Source organism: Rutilus rutilus (assembly GCF_951802725.1).
Source record: "Rutilus rutilus genome assembly, chromosome: 6".
Lineage (NCBI taxonomy): Eukaryota > Metazoa > Chordata > Actinopteri > Cypriniformes > Leuciscidae > Rutilus > Rutilus rutilus.
In genome coordinates this window covers 18,482,638-18,501,937 of record NC_140214.1, presented here as the reverse complement: position 1 = coordinate 18,501,937, position 19,300 = coordinate 18,482,638, and the positions used below count along the sequence as shown (strand labels likewise).

The 19,300-nt window shown below is 37.0% G+C and overlaps 1 protein-coding gene and 1 long non-coding RNA gene across 2 annotated transcripts; both read left to right on the top strand.

Annotated features, from left to right (window-relative positions):
• Positions 1-5,787: 5,787 nt before the first annotated feature.
• Positions 5,788-6,474, top strand: LOC311292603. Its single transcript, XR_014627768.1, has 3 exons — positions 5,788-5,906; positions 6,186-6,314; positions 6,401-6,474. It is a non-coding gene; the product is annotated as an uncharacterized lncRNA (long non-coding RNA).
• A 1,870-nt stretch (positions 6,475-8,344) lies between these two features.
• LOC311292596 (MAM and LDL-receptor class A domain-containing protein 1-like) lies at positions 8,345-16,536 on the top strand. Its single transcript, XM_084412304.1, has 14 exons — positions 8,345-8,458; positions 8,532-8,766; positions 8,854-9,122; positions 10,170-10,260; positions 11,226-11,366; positions 11,513-11,638; positions 13,159-13,286; positions 13,359-13,530; positions 14,480-14,599; positions 14,685-14,842; positions 15,719-15,814; positions 15,910-16,000; positions 16,076-16,198; positions 16,283-16,536. The coding sequence occupies exons 1-14, from the start codon at positions 8,384-8,386 to the stop codon at positions 16,498-16,500; spliced, it is 2,043 nt and encodes a 680-aa protein (XP_084268430.1). The 5' UTR covers positions 8,345-8,383; the 3' UTR covers positions 16,501-16,536.
• Positions 16,537-19,300: the final 2,764 nt, after the last annotated feature.

The following is a 19,300-nucleotide window of genomic DNA, read 5'->3' as shown; positions in this document are numbered from 1 at the left end:
ATATGCACGCAAAAAATATTTTTGGCGAATAAATGGTAGGCTATACGAGAAATAAATTTCATGCTATAGATAAGCACTTTCACGAGAGTCTGGCAGAGTGGATCCTCATTTTCACCTCACGATGACAGTAAGATAATATTTCTTTATTTTATGATTGTTTGGTAATTTACTGATCTGAATAGAATTTCGACATTAACAGTTGTCCGGGACACGTGCGTGTGTTTTTTAAGGGACAAATGAAAGAGAATTGTAGCCTACTTGCCCAACCGGACAAATGCCCTGATTAAAACTATTTTCAATATCCAAAAAAAAAAATAACGTAGGCCTACTCGGTTAGGCTACTACCGTAACCTCAGTTCCCTGAGAGTAGGGAAAGAGTATAGAGAGTACAAATTAGGGAAAGAAATGCCCTTTATAAAGCTAAAAAAATTATTCTGATAAGAGTGTTTTCCAACAGTGATGTAATGATTGACAATTTAAGTTTGAAGGGAGTAAAGCCTCTGTTTAGGCTGGAAATGTAATTTTGACAAAAGAAGAACTTTTATTTGAAATAAATCTTAATTTTAAATCAGCCTACAGTGTGATATTTCATCATATTATCATGCTTAACACTGAGAATTTGAATAATTGAAATGATCAGATGCAGATATCTAAATCAGAGAATATCATAGGTTCGGGAGGTTGGCGGGTGGATTATTTATTTTTAACAGCAGATTCGGGGGACTCAAAGTGCACCAGATTAATGAATTTATCTTTAAAATGTACAACATTTTCTAAAAAATACAGTGGGAAACTCAGTAGGCTATATGATGGTCTACGAAAAATACACATTTAATTATCTTATTAAAATACATGATCGGGATTTTAGCACCCAGGAAAAACCCGGATTATTGCATAGATTTTGGGTGGAGAAAAGCCTTTGTTCATCAATTATGCACAGAGTTAATGCTCAACTGCAAAAACATGTTCTGAAACACTAAAAGTTAAGTAAATGAAATTATAGTATTATATGAAATAAATAAATGAAAATATGTAGCCAATATTATTAAGGTTTTTTTTTTTTTTTTTTTTTTTTTTTGAGGGGACACCCCAAGAGCTTTGACACAATTCGAACACTGGGCCTACTGCATATTGAGAAAATTTAGATCGGTATTGCGCAACAATCGGGAAAGGTAATGTGGCAAATAGGTAGGCTAAATAAGAGTAGAAGGAAACGCGGGATGCCTGTCTATTTGATCATGTGCATCAGTCGGAGTGTCTGGTACCTGTAAAGGCAGGTGAAAAGTGTTTGGTTAATGGTGAATATCCTATTGTGCGTACCGTTCTGGCTCCCGCTGGCTATAGGGGTCGCGAGGCAGGCGCGTATAACGGTGACTGGTCGAGTGGCAGGTGCATATATCCGTGACTGGTCGAGTGGCAGGCGCGTATAACGGTGACTGGTCGAGTGGCAGGCGCATATATCCGTGACTGGTCGAGTGGCAGGCGCGTATAACGGTGACTGGTCGAGTGGCAGGCGCATATATCCGTGACTGGTCGAGTGGCAGGCGCGTATAACGGTGACTGGTCGAGTGGCAGGCGCATATTATCCGTGACTGGTCGAGTGGCAGGCGCATAGCGTATAACGATGACTGACCGAGTGGCAGGCGCATATAACCGTGACTGGTTAAGTGCAGGCGAGTATAACGGTGACGGGTCGAATGGTAGGTAGCTGCCCCTAGCGGTGACGGGTCGAGTGACAGGTCGAGCGGCAGAGCTCCCCCTGCCACGCAAAGATTTTAGCCTATTTTATGTGCAGCTGTACATCCCAAAGCTCAGCAACAATTCTAGTCTTCAGACGTTTTATTTATTTAAGAACAAGCAACAAAAAAACAAACAATTAATTAATTACTCAGTCCTTCTTATAGCACAATACAGTTCTTGGCATCCCAGAATGGTGTTTAGTGTTGGTCCATTCAAAAGTGGCAGATCCTGACATTAGATTAGAAAAATAGGTTCAGATGCTTGTTTGCCATAACTGAAAAAGTATGCTCAAATTTACAGCATACAGTGTTAAATGCAAGTGCTTCTAGAAATTATAAAGAACATTTTTAGTACCAATTATAGTCCAGAAACTCATTATGGTACAATATGTTTATTGTATATGCAAGCAAGATTTCGTCATGTCCTTGAAATGATTTTCTAATAGCAGTTCTCTCTTTTTTGCCATTTTTGCTGTTTTTCCTGATCACGTCATAGGTCAAAGTGATAGTCAGCCTTTGTGGATCCTTGTGTTTGGATTTGTGGAGTTGACTCATAAAGTGTAAGGAAGGTTTCACTTCCATTTCGCCTGTTGTTACATAATCATTCATTTCCCTCTCTTGCTTTCCACAGTGATTCCAAACGCATCTGTTTTGATGTCTTCTGTGCTGAGTTTGCAGAGTGGGGGACAGTCAGAGGACAGTGAGTAAGAAAAGAAGTGATCAGAAAAGACCTGTCTGAATACTGGCATCTATGGTTAGTGCATAATGTCAGAAGGAGGTATATTGGCAAATTGTTGTGAACGTTACAATAAGGCACTTCAAAAGAGACATACTAACTCTATTTCTTGTGCATGATTTGCATTCCAGGATCTGATTTAATTTTGCATGATTAAGGAAGTAAATTACAACGTGTACTGTTTTTACCTATTTTAAATCATCTTTTTCATCTTCATAGTTAGATATTATCTGGGAACTTTTCCCCGCCGGTACTACTGGTCGTGGTTTACATCCTTTACCCTTTTGCTGTATGTATGTCTACACATGGAGAAAGCTATCTATTAGTCTCCTAAATTTTACCTTTTAATGTGCTAAGTAGCTTGAGACTGTTCAAAGTTTGCAATTAATTATGTTGATTATTAAAGATTCATTCAATGTATTGCTTCTTGGAACTAGTGTCTTTTTCTGAGTGTCCCTCCAGACACACTATTGCTTAATGGAGGTAAGACTTCCAAGCAGTTCTGCTTGCTCAATACATCTATAGTGTCTGTTGAAATGATGGTTGTGCTTTACAAGGACCCAAACCAGGGCACATTTTTACACCTGTTCTTATGGACCTGTTCTGAGCATTTTTGTATAATATATTCAACTGTATTTAATGCTACTTAATCATTTTTAAGCATCTTAGAGAAAAGGGTAACACTTTAGAATACTGTTCCTTCATTAATGAATAACTACACAGGAACAAATGAGTAATGCACTATTAACATTGTAGTAACTACTATTAAAGAAACTCTGATTAACGAATTAGTAAGTCATAGCGTTCAGTCGAATGTGGTAGTTCACTATTAGCTAATCAGTAACTACTATTTTTCATACCGCACTGAAGACTACTAAGAACTACTATATACAGGTTCATAATTAATATTAATAATGCATAATATATAATAAGGTAATGGTAACTCATTAGTAATTAATCAAGTGTTACTTCATCCTTCTAATGGAACTACTAATAATTTGGATCAGTATTCTAAAGTGAAAAACATGATAAATACCTAATATTGACTGAAGTCATTGTAAGTTTTAAGGCTTTTGTAAGGTTTTTGATAGTAATGACTCAAGTGTTACTACATCTTTCTAAAGGAACTATTAATTATTTGGATCAGTATTCTAAAGTGAAGATCATGGGAACACACTAGTAATGACTAAAGTGTTACCAAATCCATTGGAAGGAATTACTATTCAAAATCTTACAAAAATCTCAAAAGCTTACAATGACTTCAGTCAATATTAGGTAGTTATCATGTTTTTCACTTTAGAATACTGATCCAAATAATTAGTTGTTCCTTTAGAATGATGTAGTAATACTTGAGTCATTACTAGTGGGTTACCATTACCTTTTATTATAAATTATGCATTATTCATGTTAATTATGAACCTGTAGATAGTAGTTCTCTGGGAGGTATGAAAAAAATAGGAGTTATTGATTAGCTAATAATGAACTACTACATTCATCTGAGCGCTATTACTTACTAATTTGTTAATCAAAGTTTCTTGTTAGTTAATAGTAGTTACTAGAATGTTAATAATGCGTTACTCGTTTGTTCCTGTGTAATTATTCATTAATGAAGGAACAGTATTCTAAAGTGTTACCGAGAAAAGTTCACTCAGATCTTGCAGTTTAGCATGGACAGTACAGTAAAAAATGATGTCATGGATTATGGCAGTAACCACAGTTAGGGAAGTCTTTGTGAGGCTGTTTTTATTGCCATTGTAACAAAAGAATTTTTTTTTTGCTTTGCAGGGTTTATCTTAATTTCTTAAATCTTTGGTATAACTTCAGTATTGAAGTACCATGAATTAAGAATTATTCTCACCAAATGATTACTCGAAGGAAACCGTGAGGAGCAATTCTGCAACAACTGTAAGAATGCCAGTACTGACTATATACAGCAGACTGTATGCTTTTTATCTTGCCACGTGGAGTTGTAAAAAGCAGGCAGGTTAAAAGTAACAATTGAGGTCCACTGAACTTTAACATGCACTGATAAACATACCATATTACAAATTATCTACAAAAAGAATGATCTATAGTCTCTGAAGTTTCATTGGCTTCACATTCATGCATTGCCAAGCAAGAGACATTGGAGGAACGGACTAGTTCACTGAGGAACTCTTCATCCATGTTCTCGCCAAAATGAAGGGACTGTTTCTACTGCTACTTGGTGAGGCCATGTTTTTTCTTTTTGTATCAGTTCAAATACAATAAACAAGGGTACATTTAACTGTGTGAACCTATGAGACGGTTAAATGTAAAGGTCAGCAAGGTCATCAGAACCAGCTGCTTATGTCCTTCGATGATTGTTTTGCATGCATAATGTAACGTTTTATTAAATTATTTCCTTAATATGATCAGTTGAAATCTGTTTGAATTTGTGTTTCATTTATGTATCTTCATTTGATCTAAATGTTTATGCTTAAAATTTGAAATTTGTATGTGGATATGCATGGATTTCTGTACAAAACTACAAAAAGAAATGGATTAGGCTAGAGACTGCAGTAATAGCAGTCAAAATTGCCCAGAATTGATAGAATATCCCAAGTGGCATAGCATTGAGATTGAGAAATACCAAGAGTGTGCATAGCTGCTATTAGGGCAAAGGTCGCTGCATATTTCCCACACTGTTATTATTTCATGCTTTTGATTACTTCACTAGTAATCTATGTGGAATATATTTCACGAGTTTGAATGCCCATTCAGTAGTTAATAGTTAACTTAATAGTTAATGGTAAACAAACTTGACTTGCTGTCCTCGAAGGAGGCTCTAGCATTGCCCACCTCCAGAACAGTACTGCACAGAGGAAGAATAGGAGAAATAGAGGAGATGAGGAGGAGGAGGAGGGACGCTGGAAGAATTGTCGCTGGGATTCAAAGTTTGCAATTAATTATGTTGATCATTAAGGACTCATTCAATGTATTGCTTCTTGGAACTAGTGTCTTTTTCTGAGTGTCCCTCTAGACACACTATTGCTTAACGGAGGTGAGACTTCCTTCAGAGAGGGTCTTATAAGTAGCTTATATACACTCGTAATGATGATTGACAGGACTTAATGTTTGGAGCTACATTAAAATAAACAGAGCAATTCCAATAGGGTCCTCACACCATTGATGCTTAAAGAATGACATTTTTGACTGAGACCTGATACTAATACTCTCAAAATTTGAATAAAATAAACTGCATTCTTATTCTTTTGAAGATGTAAATCTATATATAACAAAAAACAAATGTAACCACTTATTAGTTTGCGTTTTATATGCAGTTTCGATGGGCTTGGCCTCCTGCCCTGATGGGCAGTTCCAGTGTATTCACTCCCAAGACTGTCTTTCCATGGAGCAAGTGTGTGATTTCCACCCCAACTGTGCAGATGGATCAGATGAGTTGTTCTGTGGTAGTTACAGCATTATCATCTTAATCAAATTATGTTTTCCCTTGCTGATGACACATCTTTGTCATGTAGTAATATTTACTCATTTGTATTGTAAAGCTATTATTTTCCATTTATTTGCATGCAACACCACAGAACAGATATCACAAATGTATAGGACTACAGCTATACAATTGTGATATCTGTTCTGTGCAACACCTGCATGCAAATACATGGAAAATAATAGCTTTACAATACAATGCTAGGTTCACAATATAAGAAATTGCCTATCTTTCGTCACAGGCTCTTGTAACTTTGAGGAACATGCTTGCGGATGGATTGACTCCAGTAAGGATGAATTTAAATGGCGTAGAGAGATGGCAAACATCAGTGCTGTCCCTGGTGTGGACCACACCACAGGATCACCTTGGGGTAGGCCTTTGGACTAGGACAATCAACTTGGATTTGATTTGATATCATGTGAACTTTTGATAATTAGACTTCTGTATTATTCATAGGTAAAGTTATGCATGCAGAAGGTGATATTGTAAATATTTTTTCGGAAGCAATTTTGGAGCACACACTTCCCAGGGCCACTGCACTCGGATGCAAGATAAGGTGGAGAAGCAGCACATCAAACACTCACTTTTAAATAGTTATTTTCTAATCACTCAGATTCTCATTATTTTATTATTATTATTATTATTATTTTAATGCTTAGTAGTGTGAGCACAGTTTTGTAATCGTTTAATTTCAGCTTTTGGTATCATCTCCATGATCCTGCGAATATCTCTTCCTACTTTTCCCTGAGTTTGATTGGTGACACTTCATCTGTAAAGTTATGGTCGATTAAAAAGGGCCAGACTAATGGTTGGGAAAATGCTTGTTTGTTAATTGGAAATCTTCCTCTGGGCTTGAAGGTAATGCACTGCATTCACAGTCATCTCAATCGCACCAAGTTATTTTTGGACACTGTAATTGGAAGAGCTTTACTGATTTTGTGTTAATGCTTTCTTATTCCATTTCAAAAACACAGCTTGTATTTTCCGTGGATCCTACATACATCGGAGAGCAGGATATCATGCTGGATGACATTACACTGATAGACTGTGCAGAGGGAGACATCCCTGCAGCTTCAGACCAGCTCAGCTGTGACTTTGAGAAAGACACCTGTTCCTGGTACCATGACCAGTCAACTGAAATCAAATGGAGGAGAGAAGATGGACAGAACCCTTCTTTTGGTTATGAGGGACCTGGACATGATCACACCACTGGTTCGGGTCAGTAAGGTTTTTTAAAGTTTTTTAAAGAAGCCCCTGATGCTCAACAAAGCTGCATTAATTTGAACAAAAATACAGTAAAAAGACAGTTGTATTGTGAAATATTTTTACAATTTAAAATTATAACTTTTCTATTTTAATATATTTCAAAATGTAGTTTATTCCTGCGATGGCAATGCTGATTTTTCAGCATCATTACTCCAGTCTTCAGTGTCACATGATCCTTCAGAAATCATTTCAATATGCTGATTTGGTGCTCAAAAACATTCCTTGTCAATGTTGAAAATGGTTTTGCTGCTTAATATTTTTGTGGAAATCAGGACACATTTATTTCAGGATTCTTTGATGCATAGAAAGTTCAAAAGAACAGCATTATTATTATTTTTGAGTTTTTTTTATTCTTAACTGTCTTTTTAAAATCAATTTGGTAAAGGTTTAGTAAAACTTTAGTTGCTAAAAATGTAATAAATATATAAACCTCAAACTTAAACCTAAAAATATAAAACTTCACTTTAAAGTAAACAAATATTATTTATTTTGTGCAGGCTATTTTATGTACATAGCACCACAACGGTCCTTCAAACCACCTGAGACAGCCAGACTGGCCAGCTTTCCACAGCAGGGAAAATGTGTCAGCTTCTGGTATTTAATCTACGGTGGAAACATTGGTGAGTTAAGAACATGCTCTCATCATGCTCTTGATAAAGAAAGTATGGAGTCAGAATTGATGAATTTTTTCATCTGGAATTGACTGGATTGTAAAAAGTGGACGTTTCATGAAAGAATATTTTTCATGTAATAATTTGCACCAACAAATTCTGCATAATGAGACCAGGAATGAGTAAGAACTTGTATAAGGTCAATTTTGAGTTCATGTTTATGGTACGTAGTACATATTAATTTTGCAATAATAGACATTCTGACAAAAAAATCTACACATTTGCACAAATCAGGGTCTGTGCATCCTTTTCATTTATCTACCTCTAAACCTCACAAAAACATATGGGTGATTTTTAAGTTGGTCAGAGATATGTTTGTCTAAGCTCTTTATGTGAACAGTCAAAAACTAACCAAACACATATTTATGTTACAGCATATGTTATTACTTATTTGCATGTACATATTTACATGTGGTTATAATAATCCTGGGTGTCTGTGGTTGTTGAAGGCTCTCTCAGACTCATCACCAAGCATGCTAATGGAAATCTGACGCTTATATGGATGAGGACAGGGACTCAAGGCAACAAGTGGCGTTTTGTGGACCTTAGTTTCGCAGACAGTGAAGAACCAATTCAGGTACTGAATCATACACACTATACCCAGGTGGATATATGCGTACATGTTTGTTCTCATGCATTGCATCCAATAGATTATATTTGAGGGCATCCTGGAAGGCTCTAAAGGCTACATCGCCATAGATGACGTGCAGGTGTCAAACAGTATAAATGGGTCCTGCCCAGCTGAGCGGGAATGCACCTTCCAAGGCTCTCTATGCGGCCTGTCGTCCGACCCTACAGCTGATTTTACCTGGATCAGAACTAATGGAGAACTGGCAACTGGCACCCCCAGCCCTGCAACGGACCATACTTTAGAGACTGATAAGGGTCTGAATATCCACCTTAGCTACAGCATACCAGACTTCATAGTAATAGCAACAATGTGATGATAATTCATATTTTTTGTATCCATAGGCTTTTACCTGAGTGCACAGCTGTGGAAGAACCCCAGTGGCAGCAGAGGCAGCATGCTGATGGATGTCAATCACCCTTCCTCTGAGCACGGAGAGTGCTTGATGTTCTGGTACCACATGAATGGAAGAGACGTGGGTTCTCTTAACATCTATGTCCAGGAGCTGCACAGTGCCAGATCTCAAATGCCCGTGTGGAGTGCGAGTGGAGATCAAGGAGAACAGTGGAGACATGGCAGAGCAACAGTCATAAGTCCTCACAGCCCATATAAGGTGCATGTATAAGAGTTTAAAAGGTACACTCAGTAATTTTGTATATGTTGTACTGTGCTTACAGTATGTTATCATCTGGGACTTAAACTGACTAATGGTGGCGTGAAAGTAAAAGAAAAGGTTTCAGTTACTGATTCTAGATTGACTGTAGAAACACATTACTAACAGCCAAACATGATTAATTTATTTTAGGAGTGAAAGTGTCCAACAATATGGTGGTTATAACATAAATAGTGTAGTATTTGAATGGTCAGGTGATCTCAACATGTAATCCTACATGTGGCGACCAGCTCCATGTAAAATGAAAACGTTTTATAGGGTTACTGATATAATGTTTTCTGTAATTATTTTATTTATTTTGTAAAACGTGTCTAAGTATTCTTCTCTTATGTAATTTAATTTCACATATTTTATGCTCGTACTGGGAGGTTTTGGCTCATTGTGGATGGCACAGCTTCTGATTATGTTCTCTGCTTGCTTTTAATAACATGTGCAGTATGAATGTGAAGCGTGTCTGCACACACACACTCATACAGCCATCCATTTATAAAAAAATTTAAGTAGAGCCATAAACAGGTTCAATGTCAGTACCTGTAAAACATTAACTGGGAACATTAAAGATGGTCAGTATAATAATTTGGTAGGAAGTACTGACTGTCCAATAATGTTTATTGCCCAATAAATATGACCTGCATGTGCAGTGGTGTGCGGCCAGGTAAGTATTTCTTTATTATACAAGGTGATATTAAAAATCATATTGGTATTATAAGTTCTAACAATGAGGCTTATAATTCCTGGAAAAAAGCCATCCATTAGTATTCCCTTTCATCTCAATGGCAGTTGCACTGACTGGTCATCTTTGCTTCAGGCCACATGCATACTTTTGAATACCTGTCAATGGAGAAAGAGGCCTTTTGCTTATGAAATGATGTAGTTATGACACATACTAACTGCTAAAGCTAACCAGCCAAACCCTGACCTCTGGAATTCTGCACATTTATGCAATCTAGTTATGTTTCAGCCTCTGGTTTACTGCTTGAATAACAGATCATATTTGAAGCAGTGGTTGGAAATGAGCAGGAACATGATATTGCCATTGATGACCTAACAGTTCTAAATGACCCTTGCCCTCCTCATGGTAAGTCCTTGAACTTCATAATCACAAGATTATAATTTCATTGCTGCTGATCTTGAATAAATTAAAGGGATAGTTCACCCAAAAATGAAAATTCTGTCAGTAATTACTCACCCTCATGTTGTTCCAACCGCGTAAGACCTTCGTTCATCTTCGGAACACAAATTAAGATATTTTTGATGAAATCTGAGCCTTGTCTCACTCCTCCATAGGCTGCTAGGTGGCCCAAACTTGCTGGCCCAGAAAAGTTATTAAAGAGATCGTTAATATAGTCCAAGTGACTCCAGTGGCTCAATCTTAAGTATATCAAGCGACGAGAATACTTTTTGTGCGCAAAAACAAACAAAAATAATGACTTTATTCTACTATTCATTTCCTTCTCTCTCGACCTCTAGTTGGTTCGCGTAGTGTTTTAGCGCAGCGCGTCTGTGTTACACGTCACCACGTAGGCTCACTATTGGCCGACGCTGGTCATGTGTGTGATGCGTAATGACGTGCAACACAGACGCGCAGCGCAAAAACACTACGAGGGCCAGAGAGAAGGAAATGAATAGTGGAATAAAGTGGTTTTTTTTTTTTTTTTCACACAAAAAGTATTCTCGTCGCTTGATATACTTAAGATTGAGCCACTGTAGTCACTTGGACTATATTAACGATCTCTTTAATAACTTTTCTGGGCCAGCAAGTTTGGGCCACCTAGCAGCCTACGGAGGAGTGAGACAAGGCTCAGATTTCATCAAAAATATCTTAATTTGTGTTCCGAAGATGAACGAAGGTCTTACACGGTTGGAACAACATGAGGGTGAGTAATTACTGACAGAATTTTCATTTTTGGGTGAACTATCCCTTTAAGTAATTAATTAACGTCTATTCACCTCACAAAGCACTTAAAATATTTTCAAAACAAATGTTTTATACTAAAAACTGCTCTACCATCTAAATAAAGCTGTGCACATGATTCTCTTCAGGGTTTTGTGATTTTGAGATGGACATGTGCGGATGGGTGAATACTCATGTCAACGACTCCAGTGTAGACTGGAGCTGGACCTCTGGAACCAGTAATGGTGGATTTTACCCTGAGGTCGACCACACCACAAACACTGCCATGGGTAAATATCAACACATTACGTAATGCTGTATGTACACCGGGTAATAGAGTGCTCCTTTTTATGTAATTATTGACTCTTGGAATCAAACCCATGCGCACAAGTGCAGCAAACTGTGTTTTGACAACCACTCATTCTCTTCTATCCAGGACACTACATGGCCTTTGACACATATGGCAAACCAGATCCGATTGCTCATTTTGAGAGTGAGATGATGGATACTGAATCTCAAGGCTGTTTGGAGTTCTGGTACCACATGCATATGTGGAGCTTTGGTGAGCATCTACGTAGAGAACCTTAATTGTGTTTTAGACTTCGAAATATTATTAGAAGAGAGACTTGATTGTTTGGAATGATCTAAAACAGTGGCTGCATCCAAAATCGCATACTCTCTTGAGTAGGTACTTATTACCTTAACGACCGTAATTAATTCACGACCGCTAAAAAGTATGTTCTATATAGTATGAATGTGTGTAGTATGAATATAATCTGGACGTACTACATTCGCCATGTTGTCATTATCATGTGACCTACTAGCGTCAGTTACGTTGCTTCACTGCCATTCATAAATCCTCTCCCGTGGCCTCATGGGATAGTAAAGTGTTCATCGTATGCACACTTCAATTCACACTTCTTGCCGAAAGAAGTAGGTCATCCGGGTACTTTTTGCCTACTCTTTTATGAGTACTATGAATTCGGACATACTACTTTTGTCTCATACTGTTTTTCACCTACTATATAGTAGGGAAGTATGCGATTTGGGAAAAAAATTCCAAAGGGGGCTGCAGTATGACTTATAGTCGGCATAAAACAGAAGTATTTTCTTACCTATTGTGACGTACTGTATATGTGACGAGGGAAACGGCTTCTCGAACAAGAAAAAATGTAGGACAGAACTTGATTTTGTCCATTGGGAATTGATTGGATTGTTGTGGTTTGCCATTGCTGCAATCTCATGTGAGTGACAGGTTGTCCCGCCCTCATGCCAATAAATACGTCATCAGAGAAAAAAGAGATGTCGCTGCAAGTGGGAGGAAGTTATTTTGTTGAAAGATTAATACTTCATTTATTTTGATGAATAAATACTGCAATATACTATAAGAAAAACAAGAATTGTCATAGATTTTTGTGGTGACTTCAAAAGTATTTCAATTAATCAATTATTATTAGTATATTAAAATAATCAAACTGTAATCCTAATTTAAAATGCTAAAAAGCACTTTTATTTTCCCTGTTTTTATTGAAGTACACACAGTTTTTGAAACTTCTGGAGTCACAAAATGAATTGTGATCAATTAATTGAATTCATGAATACTACTAGTTTCTGTTAATATATAAAAGTTTGAAAACAAGCAGCTATTTAATGTCATAACTACACCAGAAATACCAGAAATATCTTAGCCTTTCGAAAATTGTATTGGACAACAGGGGGCCTTTGAGTCAAAAAGTCTAAAATCTAAAATGATTTATTGGTTGCACTTTATTTTACATTACGTGCACTTGCGTGTACTTACATTGTACTTACCTAAGCAAGTACTGGGTAATATAGGGTAACTACATGGGTTAGGTTAGGTTTAGGGGTAGGTTCAGGGTACCTAGTTATTATCCAGTTATTGCAATTAGAAGTACATAGTATATACATGGGGAACAGGACTGTAAAATAAAGTGCTACTGATTTGTTAATGCCTCAGTTCATTCATTAGGACTGTAAGTGAGATCTATTCCTACAACTAGTTGAGGCAGTATGAACACCATGATTTTTCTTCCATTGTATATTTTGTGTTTATTATTGTAGATAAGATCAAACTAACAATTTATGTAAATGAGTCCGGTTCTCTGCGTGGTCTGTGGAGTCGAACTGGCGATCATAAGAATGTGTGGCATCATGTCACTGTAGACTACCAATCATCTGAACGACACCAGGTGAGAGACTGATGCACAAACACATGCCACACCATACTTGACAATAGCTGACTTAAACTTCACTGTTTGCAGATTGTGTTTGTCGCAGCCGTGAGTCGATACTCAGACACAGGTGTTATTGCTTTGGATGACATCTATATCAGGAGGAATACGCGCTGCTCTGACCTGATCCCAACAACACCAGCACCCACAACCGAGCCAACCTCTCCACCTGCGTCCGCCTTGGACTGCAACTTTCAGGAGGGTAAGAGATGAATGAGCAAATCATGAATGTGTATGTGTATATGTATGTATTTGTACAGTGGAGATAAAACTTCTACACACCTGTTAAAAAAGCCTGATTTTATGGTGTAAAAAATTGAATAATAATAATAAATTATAATTAGATCTTTTGCACTTTTAATGTACAAATTATAGCCTATGCAATGCCACTGAAAACCAAAATGACACCTTTCAGAGAAAAAGATAAGAAACAAATATTAAGATCAAAATAACTGCAAATGCATAAGTGTACACACCCCTGAATACTAGCTGAAGCACCCTTTCATTTTTATTAAAGCACTCAGTCTGTTTGGATAGGAGTCTATCAGCTTGGCACATCTTGACTGGAATATTTTCCCTTTCTTCTTTTCCTTTCTTCTTTCTTCTTTGCAAATTTCGAGATCTGTTCAATTGCGTGGGCATCTCCTGTGCACTCTGTGTGTTTTGACTTATTGTCCTGATTATATATGTATGTATGTACTGTATCTATGTGTGTGTTTATATATATATATATATATATATATATATAATATATATATATTTATATTCTATAGTGTGTCTGTGTGTGTGTGTATATATGTATATATATATATATATATATATATATATATTCTATAGTGTGTCTGTGTGTGTATAAATACATATATACATATACATACATACATACATACATATACATACATTTGTGGTCCTCATGAGGAAAACAGCTTATAAATCATGCTTAATGATGTTATTTAAATGAAGTTATTTATATTGAAGAAGGTTTTCTGTGAGGGTTTTGTTTAGGGTTAGGGCATAGAATATACATTTTGTACAGAATAAAAATCATTGTGTATGGAAAGTCCCCAAAACATAGAAACCTGTGTGTGTGTGTGTGTGTGTGTGTGTGTGTTGTGAGCTGTCTGCTAATTATTCCAGATTTTTGCTTTCAGGACTATGTGACTGGATCCAGGAGACAGATGATGGATTTGATTGGATCCATCAAGTGGGTGGAAAGGTGAATGAACCATGGCTAGGACCTTTATATGACCACACCTTAAAAAATTACAATGGTAAGATTCATTATTTTACCCTTTAGTGGGCAGATCAGGTCAGTCTATGATAATTTGTCATACATTTTCATATTTTGTCTTATAGGGTTTTATCTCATTGTAAATATGTCTGGAGAACATGAAACCAGTGAGACAGCAGTCATTTCAGCGCCGATGATAATTCAGAGCACTGATGTCTGTATTGGATTCTGGTACTACATGTTAGGACCATCTCTTGGAAACTTAGATCTGCTTATTGAGACGGTACTTTCAACATGGCATTTGTAATTGCAGTCATGATATTTGGTGATATGATTTCTGATATGTAAGAATTCATGTGCAGTCAGACGTTCTTTGTCACAAAATGTATTGCTATTTATGCGTAAGTAAATCAGTCAGTTTTTTTCAACAATTTTACATTGTTTATCTTAGTAGCATGAAAAATAATCTGTTATTTAAATATGTGATTAAATGATATACAGAAACTTAGAAAGGAAGATCAAATAACCCTCTCTTTATAATCGCTGGTGCTGTCAATCACACAGCAAGAGTTTATCAATGACTGGACTCTTGCCAAAACTCCCATTATAATCAATGGTGATGTCTACACTGCACAATCTCTTATTTACATTGCATTTGTACTGTTAGTTATGATTAAAGCATTCCTAAGAGTGCAGAAGTCAAGTTGCAATAAGGAGATCACTGCATTCATGCGCTCAACAGACTTTTCTGTCATCGGCCACAATGCTGCAACCTTTCATGCGGTGGGAATAGATCTAAATATAATGCTATAAACACTTTTCACGATTAGTTAATCTCGACAGCTGTAATAGTAAAAAGTAACATTGTAAAAGTTTTCGAGAGAGTTCTACATGTAATACTTATTTCATTAGCCAATCACAGTAGTGGCCGTTTCCATTGAAGTCTCACAGCAGACACACCACTTCCAACTGAGCGTCAAATCAGAGGTCTAAAATCAGGGTAGAAAATGCCATTTTTCTATGTAAAAGTCATACTAGCATTATAAGTGCACCTCAGGAAAAATTATGTACAAAAGATGCAGTTCATGACCCCTTTAAAGGATTTTTTTTTTTTTTTTTTTTTTTTGTCATTTAAAAACATTAGTATTGTTGGTTTCAGAAAACAATGGAAACCATCACATGGACAAGAAGAGGCACCCAGACCTCTGAGTGGCTGAACGCGCAAGTCTCTGTTAGTACTGCAGATGTTGATCGAGTAAGGCCCCCTGACATATTTTCTACTGTAAATCTCAATCCACATGTATGCTACCAACAAAGCAACAGGTAGAGCATGACTATCACCTTGTACAGGTAAAGTTCTCAGGGAGCAGAACAGCAGGAGGCAGTGGCTTCATAGCCATTGATGACTTCAGAGTGACTGCAGGAGCCTGTGTGGAACACAGTGAGTCAAAGCGTTCAAAGCATCTTATCTAATTACCAGACATTCTCAGCTATTAAAGTGATCTCTTTACCAAAGACCCGTGTGGATTTGAGTCTCCCTTGCTGTGTGGCTTTGAACCCGATAAGACTGCCAGCAATATCTGGCTCCACGTGAACGGCAGCAGTGGCCATACTGACCATACGTACAGAACTGAACTTGGTGAGGGAACAATCGCTTTTGTTGTGAAAGATTTTTTTTTTTTTTTTATGTACTGACCCATGTCATGTGTTTGTCATATGACAGGCCATTCAATGGCTGTGCTTGGGTCCAATCTTCAGAAACCAGAGGTTTCAAATCTTCTGACACCAGAGTATAGCCCATCTACAGAGTCCTGCGTACAGTTCTGGTATGCTTGTGTCAATATAATCTTAAATTGGTCCATTATGGATCCAGTTTTTGTATTTAAGCTCTGTTCTAACCCAGTTGAGAGTAATGTTTTGATAAAGGCTGTTTTTTTGTAGGTATTGGCTGTCTGCAGGCTCAGGTGATTCACTCTCAGTGCATGTTCTTCTGAATGGGGAGCTGGGTCCAGCACTCTGGTCTCTTTCTGGAGCGACTTCTGATAGTTGGGAGGTAGCAGAGGTCACCGTGTCATCTCCTTCCAAATTCAGAGTGAGTTCTATCAAAGACTATAGATATAGAAAAACGGTTCACTCCTATTACCAATGAACGGATTAATCTGAAATACGCAATAGGGTAGAATATATCCCTCCTTCTAAGTAAAAGAGCCAATCGCTGATTGGTAAAGTCATTGATTTACAGCAGGTGCCATTAGAAGCTCTTTTTCCTATAGAAACCTGAGACTCCCGCTTAGGACTGCACATACGCATTGGTCTAGCCTGAAAAATAAGCTTTTTTTTTATGCTGTTTGAGCATAAGACAACATATTTTGTTTCTGATTTGAAATATGTTATTTAATTGTGAGTTCAGCAAGCAGTTTTTGAGATTTCGGGATTCCCCCATTCAAATAGATAGAACCCGAAATAGCTGCCCGGAGGCATTGCAAATATGGCCGCAGAGTGAACAGACTTTCCTTGAAAGGGACTTTGGTTCTATTTCTTAGTAAAATGAAACCTGTCATTTACTCATCCCCATGGTGTTATCAAACTTGTATGACTTTGTCTTCTGTGAAACTATAAGGTATCTTTTGGTGAGAAACGAAACAAAATTGAAGTTGGTTTTCTGTGATCATCCTAACTAAGTAGGAATTTGTGAATGAATCATTCTTTTGAGTCAGAGTTTTTCAATGAATCAGTTGATTTGTTTTACAGAACTAGTCTGACTCATCACTGCTTCTCGTCTGTTCTTATTTTGACTGTAGGGTCATAAAGTTTTTCTTTACCTGATTCTATTCTACATCCTTTGGTAACTTTCATTTGCTTTTTAAAAATGTTATGTTGAAAGTAAGAAACAAAATTGCAAAATACCTGCAGTTCCTGTGTTGAAGTATCCTCAATTATGGAAATAAGTATACTGTATGTCATGTGGTTTGTTTTGCAGTTATTCATCTAATTTTGCATGTGCACACAGGTGGCGTTCAGAGCACAGCTCAGTCAAAACTCTGAGTCATTTGTTCTTCTGGATGATGTCTCTGTTAAAACTGGAGCTTGTTCCCAAGCAGGAAGTTGTGATTTTGAGTCAGGAAAGTGTACATGGGTGAATGTTGCTAATGGATTCACAGATGAACATGACTGGATTCATGCAGACGGTCACTATAGCGGTCCTCCTTTCGATTACACTACTCACACTGCAGATGGTGAGGACTAGAGGAAAAATGTCAGACTAACCTCCCTGATCTCCTGATCTCCTGTAGTAGTTATGTTTGTGGATAATGCCAAAATGAGATAGCAGGACAGCTGATGAGACACAACACATGACGTTTTTTTTCTGATCCTTTTTCAGGCAAATTTCTTTTGAGCCCATCTCAGAGGAACAGGCAAGGCCAAAAAAGTAGTTCAGTGCTGACCTCTGAAAGGATCCGGCTGACCAATGACTCCTGTTTGGAGTTCTGGTACCAAATAAATGGAAGGTCTGTTCTTAATTGCTTTCTGCACTCTCTTCCACTGTTTGACTGTCAGGCGTGATAATGCAGTTTTTATTGTGCACTTTTCTATTGGCAGTGACCCTGGGATCCTTAGACTGCTATTAGATTCAGGTGCAACAGAGCAAGAACTGTTGTTTGAAACACAGGTCACTGCGAACAGTTGGGAAAATGTCTCTATCACTGTGGCTGAGACCAAACCCTTTCAGGTGTGAAATACCTATCTATTTCTTTAACTTTCACCATTATATTGTATCCATTTGTGTGTAATCATATCATATAACCTGTGTAAACCTGTTATCAGATTCGCATAGAGGCTCAAACAGGCAGTGAAGGATACATTGCAGTGGATGACATTAGATTGACAAATGAGCCATGCAAAGGTAAACTGTCTTTTTAATCAGTGAACAATAATTGTTTTGAATGATTGATGTAGCTGATGTGGTGAAAATAAGCATTATTTGAGGGATGTTTGCTGTCAGTGTCTTTTCATTGACTAACATTCAGACATCAGCGTGGAAAGTGGAGTGTTTGTTGGGTGCGACTTTGAGACAGACACTTGTGAATGGAAAGATATCAGTGTCGGGCAGTTTGTTTGGGAGCGGGACCAGAATGGTACAACCAGCGCCAACACTGGCCCATCAGTGGACCACACTACTGGCACAGAGCTGGGTAAGATATTTTGGAGAACAACTAACCTGGAATGTACTATATAATGTGTATGTTTGGGGTTGGTGTGAATTTTTTTTTTTTTTTTTTTTTTTTTTTTTAAGAGGTCTCTTATGCTCATTAATTTAAATACAGTAAAACATATATATTATTAATATATTCATTATATTATTAATTAATTATATATTATATTACATCTTAAACTAACTGTTTTCTATTTTAATATATTGTAAAATGTTATTTATTCCTGCTATGGCAAAGCAAAATTTTTACTCCATCATTACTTCAGTCTTCCTTTATAAATAATTATAATATGCTGATTTTGTGCTCAAGAAACATATGTAATTATCAATATTGAAAACATTTGTGCTGCATATTATACGTGTATAAATGGTGATGCAGTTTTTTGTGATTCTTTACTAAATAGAAAGTAAAAAAGAACAGCATTTATTTAAATAGAAATATTTTGTAATATTATAAACATCTTGTTTGACCCTTTTGATCAATTTAGTGCAACCTTGCTGAGAATTTTAGACCGTGTGATATGCCAG